The 23990-nt window shown below is 38.9% G+C and overlaps 1 protein-coding gene across 5 annotated transcripts in view; it reads right to left on the reverse strand.

The window, feature by feature from the left end:
- The window catches only part of LOC122668963 (PGR5-like protein 1B, chloroplastic), a 32038-nt gene that overhangs the window by 3580 nt on the left and 4468 nt on the right, over positions 1-23990 (reverse strand). For all 5 annotated transcript variants that reach the window (XM_043865599.1, XM_043865567.1, XM_043865582.1 and 2 more), the window contains exons 5-7: positions 20152-20208; positions 19846-19922; positions 14230-14281 (exon numbers count right to left, since the gene is read on the reverse strand). In XM_043865599.1, coding sequence (XP_043721534.1) covers positions 14230-14281; positions 19846-19922; positions 20152-20208 — 186 coding nt within the window. The remainder of the gene's footprint in view (positions 1-14229; positions 14282-19845; positions 19923-20151; positions 20209-23990) is intronic.

The following is a 23990-nucleotide window of genomic DNA, read 5'->3' on the forward strand; positions in this document are numbered from 1 at the left end:
ATGGAATGAAGTTAAATCGTGAAGGGTATATGTGAGTTGGTTTTCTTCAAGTTTTTAATGGTTACCTACTTGCTGGAATTTTTTTCTTCGAATTGAGAAGAATTTTTTGGGTAGAGTGTACTCCCCATTTGGTTTGGGTATCCAAGGTTTTAGGTCTCAGTTTCACCACTGGTTTCGACAGGCCACGAAACCGAGATCTCGGCGAGATCATGTATTTCTTTTCATGAACTCGATGGTAGGTTTCGGTGGCCATATGGCCAAGATGGGGGCTGAAACTTGACATTCTCCCTATTTTAGGCCTTCTAAACACAGTGAAACCCTTAGTTTTTACAAATTCAAACCAAAATGTTACTTTGACTAAGGATCCTAAGTTGGTAGTCTATAAGTTTAGATCATGTTTCTGTGAAAAATATAGTTTTTGAGATGAATAGTTACCTGAGGTTCTTGAGATGCAGCTTGGAGGAGATTAGCAGCTTCAATCTTTAATGAATCAAGCTTTGATGAGGTGTTGGAGGTGTGATTTGCCAAAAGAAATGAAAAAAATGACCCAAAGATAGAGTTTCCCCTTCACAGAGGCGAGACAGGCAAGAGCAAGTCAAGATCTCGTCGAGTTATGGTGTATTATGAGCTTTATGGTTATACCAAGTAGAACCGAAACGAGAAATAGCTTGAGATCTGAGATCTCGAGCGAGATAATGACATATTTGTGTATCGCATGGCGTTTCGTCTCGAGATCCTACGAGATCGAGTTACAAGCGAGATCTCACTGAGATCTTGAACTATATGGGTATCATCCCCATTGTCTACGTGTGTTCCAACATTATGCCAGAGTTCGGAGGAAGAGGCCAAGGGCCAACCCGAGGGAATGATAGGGATAGATTTAGCTGTGATTACTGTGAGAAATCTAGACACACTAGAGAGAGATGTTGGATGCTTTATGGCTGTCCCCCTGGTATGCATGGCAGCAGGAGAGGGGGAACCATAGCACACACTATGATGACTGAGGTTGAACCTATGGGATATCTATCTGGACTACAGGCAGACACCGGATCTCTCACTCAGGATGATATTGCAGCATTTCGCAAGGTTTTGTCATATCTGGATAGCTCTTCTTCTACACCTATAGTGCAAGATTCTCTAGCTTCCACCTTACAGGCCTCTACATCTGCTTCTTCTACTACCTCTTCATGGGTCATTGACTCTGGAGCCACTGACCATATGACTTGCATATCCTAGTGTTATGACTCCTACTCTATTTGTTCTAGTAAGGAAAAAGTTAGGGTCACTGATGGTTCTCTTTCTTCTATCTCTGGTAAGGGTAGTGTTTGTGTTACTTCTTCTATTTCCCTTGACTCCGTTCTTCATGTTCCTAAGTTTAACACTAACCTCTTAGCTGTGAGCCACCTAACCAAATCCTTGAATTGTTGTGTCATTTTTTTCCATCTCATTGTATTTTTTTAAGATTTGGTGACAAAGAGGATTATTGGCAGTAGACATGCGGAAAAGGGACTCTACCTTCTTGATCCAAGGACCTCCTCCTTACCTACTACTCAATCTTATGCATGTGGGCGTAGTGACAACAGTACTGTTGACTCTGATGTTGTGGCATCAACATTTGGGCCACCCTTCTTTCGATGTTAAAAAAAGGCTGTACCCAGTGCATAAGGCTCCCGCGTTTAGCAGGGTCTGGGGAGGGTCAAATGTACGCAGGCACACAGTCTTACCCCTGTTTCCAGAGAGGCTGTTTCCAAGACTTGAACCCGTGACCAAGCGTTCAGCAAGTGAGCACTTGACCAACACGCCAAGCACGACCTTCACCCTTCTTTTGGTGTTATAAGGACAAAATTGCCACACTTGTTTTCTTCCATTCCTTCTTCCCATGTATTTCAATGTGAACCATTTTTTTTTTTTTTTTGCCAAACATTATCGTCCTCCTTATCCCTATCATGGTAATAGATCCAATGTTCCTTTCCATATTGTGCTTTATGATGTTTGGGGGCCTGCTCTAACTACTTCCTTGTTTGGTTATCATTATTTTGTTTCTTGTGTTGATGACTATTCCCGGTCCACTTGGACTTTTTTGAAGAAACAAAAAAGTGATGTCTATGATGCCTTTAAAATTTTTTATCAACTCATCTGTACCCAGTTTCGAACTCACATTCAAATTGTTCGTTGTGATAAAGGGGGCGAGTATATGTATGGGGGGATCCAACAGTTTTTTACTGACCATGGCATTATCCATCAGGTTGTTTGTGCTCACAGTCCTCAACAGAATAGGATGGTTGAGAGGAAAAATCGCCATTTGCTGGAAGTTATAAGGAGTCTCCTATTTGGTATGCATGTTCCCAAGATTTTTGGTCTGAAGCCCTTCTTAATACTGCCTTTTTAATTAACCACATGCCCACTAAACTTCTTGGCTCCAAATCCCCTTTAGACTTGCTGTCTCCTTAAACTTCTGCTTTCTCTCTTCCTCCCAAGGTGTTTAGGTGTGTCTGCTATGTCCATGTCAAAAAATTTGCTAGGACTAAGCTTGACCCCTAGGCACTCAAATGCCTTTTCCTTGGATATTCTTCCTCTACCAGGGTATAAGTGTTACCATCCCTCTTCTCAAAGGCGACTTCTCTCCAAAGATGCCACCTTCTTTGAATCTACTTCTCTCCAAAGATATCACCTTCTTTGAATCTCTACCTTTCTTTACTTCTTCTCTACATCCTCTTCAAGGGGAGAACAGTGGGAACATGGTTCGAGAACTTGCGAGATCTAGCCGAGTTTCTCGGTTTTTCAAAAACTCGAGTCGAGATACCATACGCATTATAAAAATACACTTTCTCGGCAAGATCTCGGTATCGTCTCGACCCAGCCAAATGAGACCAATTTTGATTTTTTTTCCTGATTTTTTACATTATAAAAATGCAATTTCTCGCCGAGATCTCGGTATCGGGTCTGGATATGGGTTTTGACCCATTTTTTCTCCCCATTTCACCCATCTAACCCATTTTATAAACTTAGCTACATGGACAGAACTCGAAAATCTCGCTGAGTTCTGTCCATAGCTCTAAAGAAAGGGAAAACAGCCCACTTTGCTCCATTTTCTTCCTCTTTCCTTCAAATCTTGGGTGGATTGCATGGTTTCAAGTGAGATTCAAGTGCTAAATTGAAGATTCAACTCCAATAGTCCAAGAATCATCACCTATTTCAAGAATTTTTAAAGATATTTTCTAGTTTTCCCCAAATCTATTTTTTTCAACAAAATTTGTGTAATCCTTTATATAGTAGGTTGTTTTAGTACGACTCGTCGCCTACCAACCTATGGTCCAAAGTGAAACTCATATTTGGACTTGTTTTTTGGGAAATCTGGGCATGCCATTGTGTTTAAATGGCCTGAAATAGGCTGAATACCAAGTTTCAGACCAAAAATATGTGTAAAACCCACCGAGTTGGGGGTCTGAGTCAAAAAAAAAAAAATGCAGTAACTCGCCGAGATCTTGACTCATCTCGGTTTCTGGCTGGGCCGAGATGCCACCAAGACCCGAGTTTTAGAACCTTGAGTGGGAATGAAGAGGCTATTGATATCCCTTTCCTCCCACCTTTGCCTACTTCTTCATTTTTGTTTGATATTGGGAAACATAAAGAAGGGGTTGTTGCTATTGATCATAATTCAGGTGGTGATTCTGGTAATGAGAAGGATTACCACATTGTGTACAAGAGAAAGAAGAACAAGCAAAAGAAGACCTGCCAAGAGTCCTCCTTGGATCCACATCCTGAGATACATCCTCCTCAGTTAGGTGACAACCCTCCTCTTCCTTCTAATTTAGACCTTCCTATTGTTGTTAGAAAAGGAAAAAGAGCTTGCACTAATCCTATAGCCCAGTTTGTTTCCTATGATGCTCTTTTTCCATCAGGTGTTGCCTTTATTGCTGCCCTCTCTTCTATTTTCATTCCCAAAAATGTCACTGAAGCTATGTCGGACCCAAAGTGGAAGCAAGCCATGTCTGAGGAAATGATGACTCTTGAGAAGAATTGTACTTGGAAACTGATTGATCTACCCAAAGGGCGAATTCCAGTTGGATACAGATGGGTGTACACAGTCAAATACTGATCAGATGGTACAATCGAGAGATACAAGGCCCGGTTAGTGGTCAAAGGATACAATCAGGTGTATGGGATTGATTATCAAGAGACATTTGCTCCTGTGACCAAGCACAACTCAATAAGAGTTCTCTTATTTTGGCGGCTAATAAAGATTAGCCATTGTATCAGTTGGATGTGAAATTCGCTTTCCTCCATGGTGATTTAGAAGAGGAAGTGTACATGCAGACTCCACCTGGCTTCAAGTTTCCCTTAGATGAAGGGAAAGTGTGCCTGCTCAAGAAGGCACTATATGGACTCAAACAATCCCCAAAAGCTTGGTTTGAGAGGTTTGGACAAGCTATTTTGAAGAATAGGTATTCCCAGAGCCAAGCTGACCACACTTTATTTACCCAACGAAGTAATGGTACCATCACAACCCTTATTGTCTATGTTGATGACATTGTAGTGACTGGAGATGACAGGACTGAGATAGCTAGGCTGAAGACCTACTTAGCTCAATAGTTTGAGGTTAAAGTACTTCTTAGGGATTGAAGTGTCAAGGTCTAAGAAGGGAATAAATATATGTCAAAGGAAATTTGTCCTAGACTTGTTGAAAGAGACAGGGATGTTGGGTTGCAAACCAGCAAACTCTCCTATTGATCAGAATCATAAGCTAGGATAAGACTGTACACCTTCCCTTATTGATCCAGAGAAATACTAGAGGCTTATAGGGAAGTTGCTCTATCTCTCTGTTGTAATGTGGGTTCAAGGGTAGAATTATCCTAAGGGTATTTTTGTCCTTGTACCCATTCCAGAATGTTCTCTTCATTATAAATAAAGATGGTTGTAGTCACTCTGACTCAAGCCAGTATTCACAGAATTCTTCATGGCATCAGAGCCAAAAATATTCTAGGGATATGGGAATTAAGTTTTTTTCCTTTTCTCTCTCTCTCTCTCTCTCTCTTTGTGATTCTGCCCTAAGGACAGCCACCACCGCAGGCTTCCCCACCACCGTGAGCCGATTGATATACCTCTCACATACCCAACCAGATATCACATTTGCTGTAACTCTGTGAGTGTTGTAAGTCAATACATGCATGATCCTCACTCTTCTCACTTGGAGGCAGTATACAGAATACTTCGCTACCTCAAGTCATCTCCTGGAAAAGGAGTCTTGTATTCTCCACATAGCCATCTCCAGATAGAAGCATACACTGATGCAGATTGGGCTCGCAGTTCTGATGATAGGAAGTCAACATCTGGGTATTGCACATTTGTTGGAGGAAACCTAACTACTTGGAGAAGCAAAAAACAAGCTGTTGCAGCTCGATCGAGTGCTGAAGCTGAATTTAGAGCTATGGCACAGGGTATTTGGGAACTTCTCTGGCTCAAGGGGCTTATTCAAGATTTGGGTATGAATGCTGATCTTCCAATGCGGCTCTACTGTGACAGCAAGTCGGCAATCAGCATTGCTCACAACCCAGTCCAACATGATCGAACCAAACATGTAACATGTTGAGATTGACCGACATGTTATCAAAGAGAAATTGGAACAGGGAATTATTTGTATTCCGTTTATCCAGTCTAGTGAATAGCTGGTTGATGTCCTTACCAAAGGAATCAGTAATAAGTTATTTTTTCCTATAATTAGCAAGTTGGGCATGTTTGATATGTATGCTCCAACTTAAGGGGGACTGTTGTAATGTGGGTTCAAGGGTAGAATTGTCGTAAGGGTATTTTTTTCCCTTGTACCCATTCCAGAATGTTCTTCTCTTCATTATAAATACAGATTTATAAATAAAGATGGTTGTAGTCACTCTGACTCAAGCCAGTATTCACGGAATTCTACATGCTCTTTGACTCACCCAGATAGCACCTACATAGTTGCGGTGGTGAGTCAGTTTATGCATGCCCCCAAGAGTGGGCACATAGATGTTGTGTATCATATCCTTAGGTACTTGAAGTCCACCATAGGAAAAGGACTATTATACCAGGCACAACCATCTGAGGATAGAGGGCTACACTGATGCGGATTGGGCTAGTTCAGTTTTTGATAGATGGTTTACATCAGGACATTGTACATCTGTGGGAGGAAATCTGGTCACATGAAGAAGCAAAAAACAACCTGTTGTGGCCCGATCTAGTGCAGAGGCAGAGTTCAAGGCTATGACTCATGATGTGTGTGAACTCTTATGGTTGAGACGGCTGGTCCAAGAATTGAGATTTGATACTGAGGCACCTATGAGACTCTATTGTGATAACAAGGCCACAAGTATAGCACACAACCCTGTGCAACATGACAGGACAAAACACATTGATGTGGACTAACATTTCATTTAAGGAGAAGATTGACTCTGGCTACATCTGTACTCCTTTTGTTAAGACAGGCAATCAATTGGCTGACATCTTTACCAAGGGGCTCATCCTTAATCAGTTTAGTGCTCTTTTATGCAGGATGGGAATGTATGACATTTATTCTCCAGCTTGAAGGGGAGTGTTAGAGTTTATGTAATAAGGGTAGTTTGGGAACTAGTTTAGTATCCTATTGTCTTATGTTGTAATTTTTCTTTTTCACCTTTTACCTCCCTAGGGAGGTATATGTAATTCTCACTTCATGCTAGTAAATCAAGTAGGGGAGAGGAATCTTCTCTCTCTGACTTTTGGCTGCACATCTTCTTCTCCCTTCTTCTCCTCTCTTCCCTCCAAATCTTCTCTTCTACTCTTCTCACCTCCTACCTTCTCCTCTCCTCACCTAAACCTTATTAAGGTTTTAGACCAGCAATTCCAACAATTTGACATGAACCAGAAGAAAATATATATTGTAGCATCAGAATCTCATGAAGTAGCTGACTGTAAATCTAAAGATTCTGTAGCTAATGAAACCATATAACAAAACTCTAGAGATGAGATACATAAGGTCAGTTAAAGTGTATCGCAAGGGGGACTCTACGTTCTTGTTATGACGATAGAGTTGGCTTAGCGTTAGTTTATGTTAAAGTAATTGTTGAGTTGTTATATAGGTCTGTTAGAGTGTACCGCAGGGGGGACTCCTCTTTCTTGTTATGTCGATAGAGTTGGCTTAGAGTTAGTTTATGTTAAGACCTTGTTGAGTTGGTATTTGTTTGTAATTAGACTCTTATAAGGTTTCCTAATTTAATATTTTATATTGTGGGACTAGACCAAGATACACAGATTTCTGAATCGTAATGTCGCGCTTGGACTTCCCCATGTTCTCCTTCTCTTCTCTTCTCTTCTTTTTTTCTCCTTTTCTTCTTCTTCTTTGTGGATTCTGGTTGGTGATATCTGATTTTTTTACATGGTATCAGAGTGATGAAGAAGAAGAAGAAATTCGTAAGTTACTGAATTTCTGAATCGTATCGTGGCACTTGGATCCCCATGTTCTCCTTTTCTTCTTCTTCATTGTAGATTCTGGTTGGTGATATCTGATTTTTTTTACATGGTATCAGAGTGATGAAGAAGAAGAAGAAATTCGTTAGTTACTGGATTTCTTCTTCTTCTGCTCACTGCTGCCTTCTTTTATTGTTTTATTCTGCTCAAGCCCTAGTTGATCAAGAATGAATATTTAAAAAAAAAAAAACTAGGGTTTCTTGTGCTTGGTTATTGTCTATGTGACTGGCTCTCCCTGCGCTTAGTTTTCTACTGCTGTTACTGAAGGATTTTCATAGTTTGCTGCCTGGGTATGACTACTCCTACTGATGCAGGGCATTCAGCCAGCCCACCAGGCCCAGCCCAAGGCCAGATTTGCGCCCGCAGGACCAGCAGGACCAGGCCTAAAAAGCCCAGCACATAGGTCAACACCTATGTTGGCCTGGGTGAATTAAACCCAGTGGTTCTGCCTTTTCATTTTCCTAGGCTAGTATTTACTCTTACTATGTGTCTTTTCAGTTTCATAGGTGGAGTTATGAGATTGTTCATGTTCCTGGGTATTAGTTATCAGTCATTAAGAGTCTTTTAAATTTCCTAAGTCCCTTTCTTGGTTGTAGTTCCCTATGTCTTGAGGATGTTATCTATGTCTTGGTTTTACTTTCTAGGTGTTAAAAATTCAAAATTATATTTAATGTAAGTTGATGTATCCCAAGGGCTTTTAATGCCTCCCCTCTATATAATGAAACCATGGGCTGTTCTCTGGAACACCAGATTTTAAAGACACAAAACTCTCTTGTGAAATTTAGCTTCTGGACTCAAGTGGGCTGTGGATTCAGCAATCATATCCAAGGTGGATCTCCTTGGTGGGGCTCTAGTGGACTCTAGCAGCCAAAACTATCTACCTCCATCAATTATCATCATCATCAACCACCATCATCCATCTCCATCTTCATCATCAAACTAAATGATGCAGATTTATCACCAAACTGGGTCTTTTATTAGGAATAAGTCTAGGGTTGGGTTCTATACGTGTTGGGCCTTTAATCCCAAGGATTTTCTATGTAATAGACCACTTTAATGGGCCTGAAATAGGGGTATATAGGTTGCATACGGGATTAGCCCAATACTTAGTTTTATTTTTATGTTTTAAATTGAGCCGGTTCAAAATTGGTTGCATCCAATTGGTTCAATTGGGTCAATTTAAGTTATTTAGCTAAGTGTCTTTTAATTTAAGTTATTAGGGGTAGATAGGTCAATTTACTGTTTTAAGTTATTAGCTTTAGTTTTAATTCCTTCCCTTCCACGATTTATCAAGGAAGAGGTTAATTTGTAGAAGGATTTGGCCTAAGGCCATACTTTAAATAATAGAATATTGTGGAGGCTCCCCACAGATTATTTGAATTAAAATTTCAACCTTTGCTTGTTGGCTGCCGTTGTTGCTGCTCCTTGCTCCTTCATGAGTGTGTATCCTTGTGGAAAAGGACTGGTGGAATCCGGTTGACTCCTTACGCCGTAACGACTAGGAGGATCTTCTTCAGCTGGAAGGTGGGTTTATCCTTTTACCACTTAGCCGTTGCCTCCATTGAAAACCTGCTGTAACTGCAAGTAAGTTTGAAGCCCCATCCCCATTCATCTTCTCCTAATCCTCTACAGCCTTCCCCCCCAATCGATCCCCTTTTATTTCTATTTGAATTTCATAAACCCTAGCTAGTCTTAATTCTGTCCAGACCTGTTCCCTCATTAGATTACCATCAAAATCAAACTACAGCCCCTTGTTATATCCCCTCCACTCGATCCAGCTTTGAGTCCCATCCATCCATTACAACCCTAAGTTCTACCATCTCCCACAACCCCAAAAACCCTAATTTCTGTAAACCCCAATTCAGCCATCAGAAAACCTTCAAATTACAATCGAACATCCTCCTCCCTGTCCCTAATATTCGACCAAAAGCCCTACTCCAATCTCCAACTACAAACCCTAAATTCAAGTGTTTTCCTAATTTCTAAAACCCGAAACCCTAACCCTAGAAATTCCAGAATTTCAAACCTCTTCAGAATTTGACCGAACTCCATCATTGGACTTCTAAACACCTGCCCTCTTTTATTGTTTATCACATTCAATCATTCCTCCTTACCTAACCCTAGTTTTGAGTCAATTCAGCCTACTTTGCCCCAATCGGCTGGCTATTTCAGAACCATTGTTTACCTGGCCTCTAATAGGACTGCCTCCTATTTAGAGCTACATTACTAAAAGGTCCTCATCTAGTGACTTATAACTTGCCGGTTTTAAACCAGTTCATCGATCCTTCTTATTTTTACAGCACCTACCTTCAATAGGATCTAGTCATCAGATCTAGATCCTACTTTGGGAGGTTGATCCTTACTTGAAAAGTTTCTGAACCTACCCTCATGTTACCCTATTCTGGGCGATACTGGCAGCCCAAAACTTTGGAGTTGATCTCCTTGTATCATAACCTTCCAGCCCTTGAGTTTCAGTCCTATGACCCCTTCTATGGTGAGTTACAAATCTAATAACTGTTCTCCTACAGTAACCACCGCCAGGTTCTGTCTCAGCTTTTAATATGTCTTCTTCCATTGCTGCTTAGGGTGATTAGTAGTTGGATTCAAGAAGGATTTGGCTTGGCAATCATATTGGGCAAGGTTCGAAAACTCGGGTCTCAGTGCCAACTCGGACCCTTGAAAAACCGAGTCGAGTCGAGATCTCGAGATCTCGCCGAGTTGTTGCACTTTTTTTTTTCTCGACTCGAAGCCTCATCTCGGTGGGTTTTAGACCTAGTTTGGGTCTGAAACTTGGTATACAGCCTATTTTAGGCCATTTAAACACAATGGCACTATCAGATTTTGCAAAAACTAAGTCCAAATAGGAGTTTTAGTTAGTAGGACAGCAGGACAGACACTTATGCTAGAAACCAGGACAGACACAGGACAAATACACTTATTTATGCCTAATATCATTTAAGTAAATGATATTGCATTTACTTAAGATATTATTTATAAATAAGCAAATACCCCCCTATTTGAATCCAATAAAAATAGTTAAAAAATCAAATTCCAAAAGGAAAAAAAGTCAACCCCCCAGTTCAAGAACAAAAACTGGATTTTCGGCGGTAGGTGCAATTTTCAAACTTTCTAATGCAACTGGATTTTGACAGCATTCGATGCACACCGAATTAAGTTTGACCGGTACATAACTCTTTCAATATAAATCAGATTTTAGCAATCTTGGACTTGTTGGAAAACTTTTGAAAGCTTTCCAACAAGTCCAAGATTGCTAAAATCTGATTTATATTGAAAGAGTTATGTACCGGTCAAACTTAATTTGGTGTGCGCGAATGCTATCAAAATCGCTCTGAATGGAAATAATTTTTTGGACATCAAAACAAATGAATATTTTACCGCACTTTTGGTTTTTAGCAATGTTTTACCATAATAAGATTTATGGAATTTTTAGATTTGAGAAAAACCCCAACATTAGAAAGTTGAAAATTGCACCTACCACCGAAAATCCAGTTTTTGTTCTTGAACTGGGGGGTTGACTTTTTTTCCTTTTGGAATTTGATTTTTTAACTATTTTTATTGGATTCAAATGGGGGGGTATTTTCTTATTTATGAATAATATCTTAAGTAATTAAATGATATTAGACATAAATAAGTGTTTGTCTTGTCTGTCTTGGTTCCTGGCATAGATAGGTGTCTGTATACCAAGAATTTCCAGCAAGATCTCGGGATCTAGCACTCATGTAAAGGACCTAGATGGGCATTTTCCTATGTCAAACCAAGATCTCGGAGATCTCGCCGAGAAAATGCACTTTTAGAATGCGTATGTGATCTCGACTCGAGATTTTGAAAAACCGAGAAACTCGGCGAGATCTCGCGAGATCTCGCGAGTTCTCGAACCTTGATATTGGGAGAGATCTCTCTGTCACAGTGTTGCTGGTTTTCCACCTTGGTTGGAGTCGAGAGGTTGAAGACAACCTAAAATCGTGGTTGTCTTCTAACTCTTCTTATTGTGTTTTTCCATAATTGCCCATTCCTATCTTATTCTATTTTGTGCTTTATTTGATTCAGTTCTGTCTCATTCTCATTATGATTCCAGATTTGTCCTCTCTACCTTACATTTAATTACTTTTCTGCTCCTACTCTTGTTTTCCTCCTTAATTGGGCTCAAAACTTCAACTTACACCAACAAAAACAACTCAGCCTTATCCCAACTAAATGGGGTTGGCAACATGGATCCTTGCCCTCCAGTCAGCTCTATTCAAGGTCATACTTGATTCAAGGCCTAAATTATGCATGTCTTTCCTCACCACTTCTCCTGAGGCCATTTTAGATCTTCCCCTGGTTCTTTTAGTTCCTTCAATCTAAATCAAATCACTCCTCCGTATTGGAGCATCCAAAGGCATCTGTTGAGCATGGCCATGTCATCTCAAACGACTTTCTCATAGCTTATCATGTATCAGAGCTACTCCCAAATCAGTTATAATATGATCATTCCTTACTTCATCCTTCTAGTTTTGTCACATGTCCTTCTCAACATCCTCATCTCTGCTATACTGAGTTTATCTACATAATGCTTCTTAACTACCCAAAATTCCACACCAACTTCAATTTTTTATTAAAATTGCCACTACTCTTTTTTTATCCATTCATCACTTGAATGGGCCCCTAGCGACCCTAGCTATGATACTTTTACTATAATATTGCGACATGGTCGTCTTGTTGTCTGGTAGCTTTGACGTACTCTATGGCTTAAGGATGACAATATGATGTGTATAGAGGAGATTGGTTCGAGTTTCTTGGTCATCGGATCCATTTTTTTGTAGTTATTGGTAACCTACTAATTTGGTGCATGTGCCTTTTATTGCATACCAACTGTTGGATCGTCTTCCAGTTTTTGCAATTCTGTTTGGTATGCTCCTCTCCATTATTTGTCCACATCTAGTGTTACACATCAAGGGGAGATTGGAGGTTATTATCTGAGATATTTGAAGATTGTAATTATAATCTACTCATGTCTCTACATAGTGTCATCTGCTTATTTGTTTGTGGCATCTGCTCTTGTCATCAGCAACACTTTTTTTTATGAAGATGGTTACTTGTAGTTTGCAGCAACAAGATTGTTATTTGTGGTTCACAGTACCTTATATTGTTATCTTGTGGTTCACAACCTATGCTGCTCTTTAATTCGTGGTTTGCAGCAACCTATGTTCATGGTTTAAAGTATCGGTCCGTATCGTATTGTATTGGCCGATACACATCGGTATCTGTCAGTAGTATACATACTGATACATATCTTTTTTTAAATCGTATGTCTCGATTGGTATCATATTGTATCGGCCGATACGACCCAATAAGATACGATATGGACCAATACGTACCAATACTTACGATACATACGTGAAAGGGTTCTGTGAGAGTATCGATACAAATCGGTATGTATCGGCTAATACGGCTCGATACAGACCTATACGGTCAATACCAACCGATACACGTCGATACAGCCATTAAAGGCCCATGTGACTAATAAACTATGGTTTTATTTTTTGAGATCAAAGATTGAAGGAGATTTTTTAGAAAAACTTGATCTTTGTGTTTAAATCATGGTTTTTAATCCTATTTTTTGCAATAAATCGTAGATTTAGGTAAAACTAAGTTGGTTGATGCATCAAACTTGATCATTTGCAAGGATTTGTACTCCAATCGATGAAAATCTCGTCTCATTACACGTTGTTCTCCATTTTAGTGTTTATGCATGATACATGTTATATATTGCTTATTTATATTGTTTTTTGCTCCAAAAGTGTATTTCCACATGTGCCTTGACCATTTCCATACGTATCTGTAGCATACGATACATCTCTTAAAATTCACCCTTCTGATACGATACCCGATATCGATACTTTAAACATTGTCTATGTGCACTTTTATCTGTCTTCTTTGTGAAGATTACTACTTGCCTTCCTTGAGAAGGGTTTATGATGTTGTTGTTGTTGCTATTGCTGTTGTTATTGTTGCTACTGCTATTGTATGCTGGCTTACAATTGGCACGCTTGTTCATAGTTGTCTGCATTTATTCGACCCGAAGATTTTTCTCTACTGTTTCTGTTGGTGATTGGTGTACTTGAGTTGGTATTACTAGCAGAATGAAGTTCTCTCTGTTCTCACTGGCGTCCGCGACTGCTATATATGTTCAAGACTGGTTCTGCTGTTAATATCTATTCTTGTTGTTGCAAGCTTGAGTGTATATATATATATATATACATTTACACTCCAGCTTGAGGGGGAAAGTTAAAGTATACCATGAGGGGGACTCCACTTTCTGGTTATGTCGATACAGTTGGTTTAGAATTAGTGTATGTTAAGTCATGGTTGAGTTGTTGAGTTGGTCTTTGTTTGTAATTAGACTCTTAGTAGGTTTCCTGATTTAATATATATCATGGGCGGTGGGACTAGACCACAATAGGCAAAATTTCTGAATCCTATCGTGGCTCTAGGATTTTCCCCTGTTCTTCTTTCTTTCTCCTTCTCTTCTTCTTCTTCTTTGTAGATTCTGGTTAGTGATATCTGATTTTGTTACAAGGTTATTGAACAAGAACTCAAAAGTAACTTTAAAAAACAAAATCACATTTTGTAAGCACATTCCTGTTTCGTGCTCCACTTAAACAAGATATCATTAACTTTCAGATGATTCTATCCATAGGAATGAATCACTGGGATCAGAATGGGAAAAGAAGTGGAAGAAAAACCAACCTCTAATAGAAATGTGATCTCAAATCCAGTCAAATCATCTAAGAAGAAAAACCTGTTAGCATCAAAAGAAACATGTATGAGATATGACAGCTGATGATGGCACCTGCAGCTCTTATGACGAGCAAAACCTTATTGTTATCACTGATGAAAAAATTGAATATATAAATAACTGAAACTACATAAATTCTTATAAGTTATAACTGAAACTGCATAAATGCTTCTTATATCACCCATTATTTTTCTCCACACTCAACAATTGGGATAATTAAAGAAATTGACTTCAAAAATAGGAATTTTTTTTGGTAGCTCGAGAAGTCACAATGGAAATAGCTAAACCGCCCCCTATGTGTTGTTTTGTAAAATCTAGTTTATCTTTGTCATGTTTTTCTGACTCGAATATCTCTTCGCATTGCACACATATTCATCTCCCCCTTTTCCCACATCTGTCTTTCTCTTGCGCTGAGGTACTCCTCCAAGGATTCTGTATTGATCCAAATGACCCCTCTTCCTCATATCATGAGCACAAGAAAATCTATTCCTCCATACATCTCTATCTCGCTGAGACCAATCAACAATCAATATTCGACATTTATTTTTGGGTTTCAAGAGATAAAAGAATAAATTCTGTAAAGTCAATATCATACTTCAATTTATTTAGGGTATAAATTGTTAAGAGTATGGGTAAGTCAGATAGGGCTTTGTAGGAACCATATTTTGGGCATTCCTTAGCTTTATCTACATCATTGACCACCTATAAAGTATTCAATCTTGTATTGGATTAGCAGATCTAGAGAGTCAAAAGACTTAATTAAGTCAAGTCATTAAGACAGTTAAGCAACATCAAAGTAAACATCGCCACCTCAAAGACGTACAAATGAATGAATCAGTAAATTATACCCCTGTGTGTGTGTGTGTGAGGGAGAGAGAGAGAGAGAGATGTATTTCAAAAGAACAAGAAGGGTGGCAGCAAACCAAGCCTGTGAAACAACCTAGAGGGGGGTTGAATAGGTTTGTATCTAATGGATTGTGTCCTTTTTATATATAAATTGCACAATTAAAAATTAAGACAATAAAGCAACCACAAGAGACAGGCGATTTATAGTGGTTTGACTCTAAGAGTCTATGTCCACTCCTCTCAACACTTGAGAGAATTCCACTAGATATTTCCTTTCAATACAGTAGGTGCGAAACAACACTTTTACACAATCTTGTTGTAGGACAAGAGGATCCTTTACAAATAAATCTTTTAAGGATAAGAGAATTCGTGTAATCTTTTAAGGCTAAGACGATCCGTGCAATCTTTTAAGGATTAGAGGATCCGTTCACAAATCTTTTATGGATAAGTGTATCCATGCAATCACCTAAGTGCCTCTAAGATGATGCACACTTAATTTGATCAACAGTTCTACAAACTCTTAGATCAACACTTCAATATAAACAAATAAATAAGGAATGATGTTACCTATGTGGAGAATACTCCCTGTGCAAAGTTATATGATGTAAAGTGTATGCACATGACATAGGCTTTCTCAAGGCTTCTTCAATAAGAAGAATCAATCGCTACAATGCAAGCCTATAACAATACTCAACTCAAAAGTTGATAATAAAAGACACAAAAGGCTTCAATAAAAGATCTCCAATGAATGGTATTCAATGCCTAAAAAGCTGTGTTGAGTTTGTCTTTTAGGGTCCTATTTATTTATAGCTAAAATGTGTGAGAAGTTTGAATCTCAAATGGTCAAAAAAGGTCATATTTTGGGTCTACTAGTCGACATGTTCATGAACTGGTCAGACCGTTTGAGAGAACCGTTGAAAATATAGCCGTTGGACAACAGGCTGCACATTCTCCAGCCGGTTGGTGCAATTTCAGTGCTGTTTTGATTGGGTCTTTCGGGGCTTTTACACAAATGGTCTTTTGACATATTTTTGGTCTTTTCAATGGTCCTTGGGCATCACCTAGGGTCTATCTAGGTCTATGCTCATATGAATATGCAAGTATGCAATGCAAGTGTGTGTAAGTGTTCTAAGGTAGTCTTGATGCACACGAGCATGACTTGAAGCTTCGTCTTCGATCTTTGAGCATGTCTTGTTTTGAGACTGTCTTGTCTTCAATCCAGTAGCTTGTCTCGAGGCTTTGCCTTGGCTGGACTTGTGTTGACCATGGTCCTGGTTCTCCTTCAAGTCTTGTTACTCTCAATAGTATAGTATCTTGATTGTTATCATTATGAGTAACTACAAAGCTTCACATATATGTTAAATGCATTCAAGTGTTTGTTAGCATCAAAATTTAGTTGTGAACAACTCGGAAATATGAGATTCTTGAATGGACAATTCCCCAACAAAGCCATCAAACTGGGACAAGAATGGATTAACTGATTTAGTTTGAGTGCCCAATGGGTTGTATAGGACATGGGCTAGGACATGGGCTTTATAGTTTTGGGTTTACTATTGTAATGGACCAATACTATAAGCCCAAATATTAGGGATTTAAGCCCTATATGGGATTAAGTAGTTAGTTTCTATTTTGTAATATTCTACAATAGCTTCTATTTTGAAGAGAGACTTAAGTTGTAAAGTATCCCTCCTACCAATACACAGGGGTTTCCTATTCTGCTTGTTTTCATGAAGTCACAAATAAAGAGTAGGGGATCATACCCACTACCATTGATTTGAAAAATAGTTTAGCCTTGAGCTTGTGAGTTCTGTAAGAGACAGAGCATGGTTTTGTGGGATTCAAAAGTGCTCTACTATGGGATGCAATGGGGAAGCCTTCGTGGGATGCCAGGGCTGGAGTTGGTTTCCTTCTCTACAGTTAGGTGACAGGCCTAATATATCCTCTCTCTTTTTCTCTCTTCTTTTCCTTCTTCCATTAAAGGTAAGATTCTGAATATTTCTCCATCTTGCGCATTCTATATGCTGTTTCTATTATCCTTTGAACTGCTATTCTGATTCCTAACTATTAGCATTGTTCCTCTCAAGGATTTAAGTATCAGTATCGGGTATCATATCAGAGGGGTAACCTTAAGAGATGTACTGTATCGTATTGGAGAGACGCAAGGTACACATGGAAATGATAGCGAAATGCATAAATGTGCTTATGATACATATAGCTTTGAAGCATAAAACACCTTATTACGCACTATGTAAATATATATCAGCTTGATGCAAGGATTTGAGACATTTTTATCTATCTAGTGATGAATAACCAACAAAAAATAGGGATCTGCAACTTTACCACTTTTTCACCCAAATCTAATTCACTACGTGATTTGAACGTTGTAAGTCCCCAAAACTTGTTGAAATGGTAAAGATTAGTCTTTTATGTTAGATGATTTCCTCCAACTCATGTTGAAAAGAAAAACAAGTTTCCAAGGCCTTCGGTTGCTCTCAGTTCGTATCTCACTCACGGTTTCTGTTTTGCAGGTTAAAGGAGGCATATCTTACTTATTTTTACCTGTGTCTGCTGTATCAGTCCCGTATCAGCCAATACCGATCGATACGATACCTACCGATACTTAAAATCCTGGTAAGTTTTAGACCTGGATTTCTGCAGCCGATACTGCCTACTACCAGTCTATCGTGTCACTGTTTTGTTGGCAGCTGACTGCCTTGTCTTGAGTGCTGTTACAACACCGATAATATGGTTCTGTTTTTACAGCAATTTACTAATTCTGATTAACTCCCTAAAACTATTTTAGTACTGCTTGGTTACTAAATCTGTTATGTGCTTCTAATATGGTTCTCACTAACTATTCCTTGATTTAGTTACTAAATTTCAGTTTCTAATTTTGAACTCCATTAATTTCTAATTTCTGGTTCCAGTTTCTTTTTCAGTACTCTACTACTTTCTATTTCTAGAACTTTCTAAATCTGGTTTCTAATTTCAGCAACTGCTAAATCTGAGTTACTATTTGGGAGTTTCTATTTCTGGTAGTTGCTAAATTCTGGTTTCTATTTTGAGTCCCCTCTTTGTGATGATAAATAACCTACTTAACTCGGTGGTTAGAGCATTGCTTTCATATGGCGGGAGTCATTGGTTCAAATCCATTAATCCTGAATTTGCATGAGGTTTTCTAACCCTAATCCCTTAGGTGATTAGAATCATGGTTTGAGAACTCGCGGGTTTTTCGGTTTTTTCAAAACCAGAGACAAGACAGCCTACGGTACAGAAAATTACAATTTCTCGCCGAGATCTCGGATCTCAGATCTCGGTTTCGGTTTTACCCATGGTTTTGACCCATCTACCATAATATATTCCATCTAACTCGACAGAACTCGCATATCTCGGCGAGTTTTGTCCTAAAACACTCAAAACACCTCTCCAAACACCCCAAAAACGATATTTCTTCTTCTTGGCTTCAATTTTTTGATGGATTGCAAGCTTTGAAGTGTGATTCAACCAAGGTTGATGTGGAAACGCAAGCGGACCCTGTGCATTTCACAGGTGAGTCTCAGTTTACGCATGCCACTCAAGATCAAGACCATGGTGGCCACACTAAAATGTACAATAGAAAGAATGGTCGCAAACACTCACATGCTCAGGATGATGACAACAGTATGAACACCATGCTTGCAAATTTCGGAAGCATGAGTATAAATACTACTAGTGAGCATCAGTCATGGCATTCATCTCAGCATCATCATGGCTATGAATATGGCCAGGAGAGCACCGGTTCTGAATATAGTGGCTATGGTCAGTTTGGGCAATCAGCAGTTGAGTTTGACAATCAAAGCACTGGGTCAGGTTTTGGGCACATATTCCAAGTCCCAAACCAGCCATACACACCTCAAACTCAATATGACAGCAGCAGTGGATCCCACACCTCATACCAACAGCCTCCCATGTACCCTAGCATAGGGGGTTTGGCATATGTTGATGACTACACTTAGGTTGTGTCACATTATGTGCAATACTACAGCAATTCTATGACATGGGAATTTTATGTGGATCAATATGAGAAAGAATTCATTACTCGATCACATTTTATGTAACAAGTTCAGAGAAGATTGATGTAATGTACTCTTTATTTGAATGTTTTGATTGCTATGTACTAAATTGAATGTTTTGATTGCTATCTATTACTAAATTATGTGTAGAGTAGGGTGTTTTAGTACGACTCGTCGCCTACCAACCTATGGTCCAAAGTGAAACTCATATTTAGACTTGTTTGTTAGGAAATCTGGGCATGCCATTATGTTTAAATGGCCTGAAATAGGCTGAACACCAAGTTTCAGACCCAAAATATGTGTACAACCCATCGAGTTGGGGGTCCAAGTCCAAAAAAAAAAAAAGGCACAATCTCGGCGAGATCTCGACTCGTCTCGATTTTTCAAGGGACCGAGATCCCACCGAGACCCGAGTTTTCGAACCTTGATTAGAATACCACAATATATATATATATATATATATATATATATATATAGAGAGAGAGAGAGAGAGACTAATAGGTAGAATTGAAATTGTGCCAAGAAGCAGAATCACGTAGTTTTCTAAAACGCATATAAGAATTCATGTGTAACTCCATAAAAAAGTGGTAAATGAACACTTCCATTGTAATGGCCATTACGGTTGTAGTTTCTCCACTTAATCAATGAGAAAATAATTAAGTTGCTTACAACGTCAGTGCGATTACAGCGGCTGGAACATTCAACAGGAACATCTTGAAATAGTCAACAGAAAGGTCACTGTACACCTGTAGAGAGAAAGAAGCACCAACCATTAACCAAAGCTCTCATGGCAGACACTACCAGTTACTGCCTGATGGCTGTGAACATATGTCAATTCCAGCAATTCCTCCAAAAATAAATAAGACAAAGTACAAAAAGATCAAATTTTGAAACATGAGGACGGAACTTTCATATATGAACAGTATTAATACTACACAAAACATATAAATGACCAAATATGAAATGCAGGCATACCTTTTTAGAACGAAGGCTGCACCGTGGGCCTTCAACTACAATTTCGCTCCCTTCCATCTATTAAATGTTACGCAAAAAGGGAAGGACAAAATGAATAGTAATACCACTATATTTTTCTTTACCCCAAAAAAAAAAAAATCCACTATATTTTTGTAACAGATGGGTTAGGAAATCGAAAACTAAATATCAGCAAGAAATACTTTATGAGACTCGAGCCAAATTAAAAATGCAAATGCATGCTCAAGTGTATCCAAATCCACCAACCTGAACACCAGAGATTTATAAGAAGTTCCAAATAGAATATTTAAATAGTTAATGTATACACTTTGAACATATGAGTTGACAATATGTGGGATGTGTGGTGTTAAGTAACAAGTATTTATCCCAACAACATAAGATCAACAATTTCTTAAGGTATGTTTGAGGTTCAACAGATTGACAAAACCTAAAATCCTTTTGTGTTTATATTTTGGAGAGGGGGAAAAAGGTCTTCTAACTAAAATTTCAATTTTTGCATCCAAAGCCTGTACAGAAGAGAATACCACTAGACAACAACCTTCAGTAAGAGCATATTTCTTTCTCCTTATTGTAGCTGTTGAAATAGAAGGATTGAGGAAAATATTAAAGTATAGGTCTCTTGTGATTGATGTGATCAAGGAGAGGATTGATGACGGAACCTCTACAAGGAATTAAGTATCGGTATCGGGTATCGTATCGGAGGAGTGATTTTGAGACACATATCGTATCGGAGAGACTCAAGATACGCTAAAGATACGGATGAAATTAGTCAAGAAATGCATGGATGTGCTTATGATACATATAAAATACATTTTTGAAGCATAAAACACATTATGTAATATGTAAATATGTATCAGCTTGATGCAAGGATTTGAGTCGTTTTTACCTCATCTAGTGATGCATAACACCAAAAAAAAAATTTAGTTGTTTATTATGTTATATGATTTGCTCCAACTCATATCGAAGAGAAAAATAAGTTTCCAAGGCCTTCGGATGATCTTAGTTTCGTATCTCACTCACAGTTTCTGTTTTGCAGATTTAAAGTAGACGTATCAGGTTTATCTTAATTGTGTTGGACTGTACCGGTTAATACAAACATTTTTTGAAAAATCAGTATCATATTGGTAAGTATCATATCGATACCCACCTACCGATACGTATTGGCAGATACGAAACGAAACCTACCAATACTTAAAACCCTGCCTCTAGTCTTCTTTGGCATAGTTGCATGGACAATTGGCATCCTCACAGAGTCCACATCAATGCTTATGCGGATAGAATTAAGTATGTCTCGGGAAGGTACAGAATGGCAAAAGTTTATGATATTATTCTTGATGGGATTTGGAGGCCAAGACCGCCGGCTTCTTATCCCAGGCTGATTTAGGCATGGGGAGCCTTGTCATGTGTTATCAAATGACCGAGGGAAAGTGATGCAGATACATCACCAAAAGAGTCTTATTTTAATGGGAATAAGTCTAGGGTTGGGTTATATACATGTTGGACCTTTGATCCCATGGGTTTTCTATGTAATAAGCCACTTTTATGGGCCTAAAATATGGGTAATTAGGTTGCAAACGGGATTAGCTGTTTTAATTCCTTAGTTTTATTTTGATGTAATTAGTGGTCATGTGATCACTTAAGTGATCATGTGACTTGGTTAAGTGGTCATGTGATGTAAGTTGGGCTGGATTAGGACTCTATTAGTCCAGTCATGTTTTGAGTCTTTCCTTTGTTATTTCACTTTCCTAGTCAGTTTAGGTTACCTAATAGATTAAGGATTGAGTTAGGCCTTTCTTTTTTAGTGTAGGAGTCTATTTTTTAGTCTTTTATATTAGGTTGTAAGGGAGGCAAGTATCGAATACGAATTTTGATATTAATGAAAAATTTTTTGCTGCTCTTCTTCTCCATTGAAGATTTTTTGTCTTGTGTTTGATCAAGGCTAGTGAGATTGGTGTTTGATACAATCGACACCTTGCGGTGTGAAGCCCGGGTGGTTCGTTCAAGCTCTCTTTATTCTCCTTTGCTGTTACATTCAAGTTTCGATTTTTATTCAAGTTTTACAATCAAGCAAGCTGCTGCCAAGGAAATTCTGCTACCATAGTAAGTCGGAATCATCCCCAACCCCTACCATTCTTCTTCTAATCCTCTCACAGCCCAATCCCTAGAGTTCCCCATATTCTGTTCAATTTTCTCAATTCCTAAGTTCTGCCCAGATCAAATTAGCCAACCAAATCACACCAAACTTTGATCGAATTCTCCTCACATTAAGGAAAACTAAATCCAAGTTGCTCCCTCATCTGACCATCCTAAACCCTAGAAACCCATCTTTTCCCTTTGCAAAAAACCCAAAACCCTAACCTCTTCGGTGCTGCCGATTCTAGTTAGCATACCTAGAACCATTAAACTTTAACAGGTCCTTCATTGGAAGACTCCCCTACATCAACTTGACCTAACCCAACCATCAAACCCTAACCCTAATTTAACAAAAATACCTATTTTTGATCTACCCGAATTATGCATTCAAGAACAGATCCTTGTTATTGGCTTCTAGTTGGTCTCCTACCAATCTAGAACTACATTAGGGAGCAGTGACCATGTGGTCTGGTCAGAGACAGGATCTAGGATTTTTTTGGCTTCATCAGCTTGGAATTTGGTGAGATTCCAGGTGCCTCGGGTCCCCTGGCACAATGTTTTCTGGTTCAATGGTTTCACTCCCCATCATAGTTTCATCATCTAGAGAACTCTCAGTCGGTCTCTCCCAGCGTAATGCTCCTTACTCAGAGGTGGATCTCCCTACACAATTGAGTTGGAATGCTTTGGAGGATGTACACTACCTATTCTTTGCCTACCCCTTTTTCAGTCAAATCAGGAAGAATTGCTTCGGAGATGCTGGCCTTCTAGGCAGAGAATCATGCCTTTTGAAGAGGAGTGGAATTGGGTGAAAAGAGATTTTAAGGAGAAAACTCCTCGTAATATAGCGGGGAAGCTAGCTTTTTGTGCAATGATCTATCACATTTGGATGAAGAGAAATCTGAGAAGATGGACCACAAAATCAAAAAACCTTTCATCATATCTGGGACTCTATCGCCTTCGAAGTCCAAGGCAAAGTTGGTGCTTCTGTTGGAGCTTGTTTACATTCACCAAGGAATAGACTTATTGTTAGCTCCTAGGACCTCCAAATCCAATTGTACCCTACGGGTAGGGAGATCTCTTGAGAGTGTAACTTGTTGCTTTTACTTTGTACATTGGCTACCTTGCAATGGAGAGCCTCCACGTATTCTTCTGTACTCATTGAATATAACCATAATCCATTAAAAAAAAAAAAACACAACCCAACCAAAAGGTTTGGGCATGGATCTCCTCCATCATTTATGGGGTTAGCAAAGATGTTTAAATTAGTGAAATGAACTTAATAGTGGATTCCAATTTGGTTTACTCATAACCACCGCACCACCTATTATTTCGTGGGAGAATTGGAAAGAAACTTGGAGGATTTTCCAGAAAATTCTTTCATCAACCTAACAAGTGCAATAGTGTTACCCAGACATAGAGATACCTGCATGAGATTGGAGTTTCTCATTCAAACTCAAAGTTCCTTCTTTCAATAAATGAACTCTCATTTTCCTTAATATATCAGGTCGTGCTTTCCAGCATAACAAGATGATATTAAGCTAACATGGATAAGGACAACAAGGTAAGATATATGCAACGTAACCCCGATGGATCCAATAGGGTTAACCTAGGACAGAGTGGACATGGAATTTCTATTCATGACGATAGAAGAGATCTCATTGCTTATTACTCTGGTAATTGTCCCCCTC

Source organism: Telopea speciosissima, chromosome 1, assembly GCF_018873765.1.
Source record: "Telopea speciosissima isolate NSW1024214 ecotype Mountain lineage chromosome 1, Tspe_v1, whole genome shotgun sequence".
Taxonomy (NCBI): domain Eukaryota; kingdom Viridiplantae; phylum Streptophyta; class Magnoliopsida; order Proteales; family Proteaceae; genus Telopea; species Telopea speciosissima.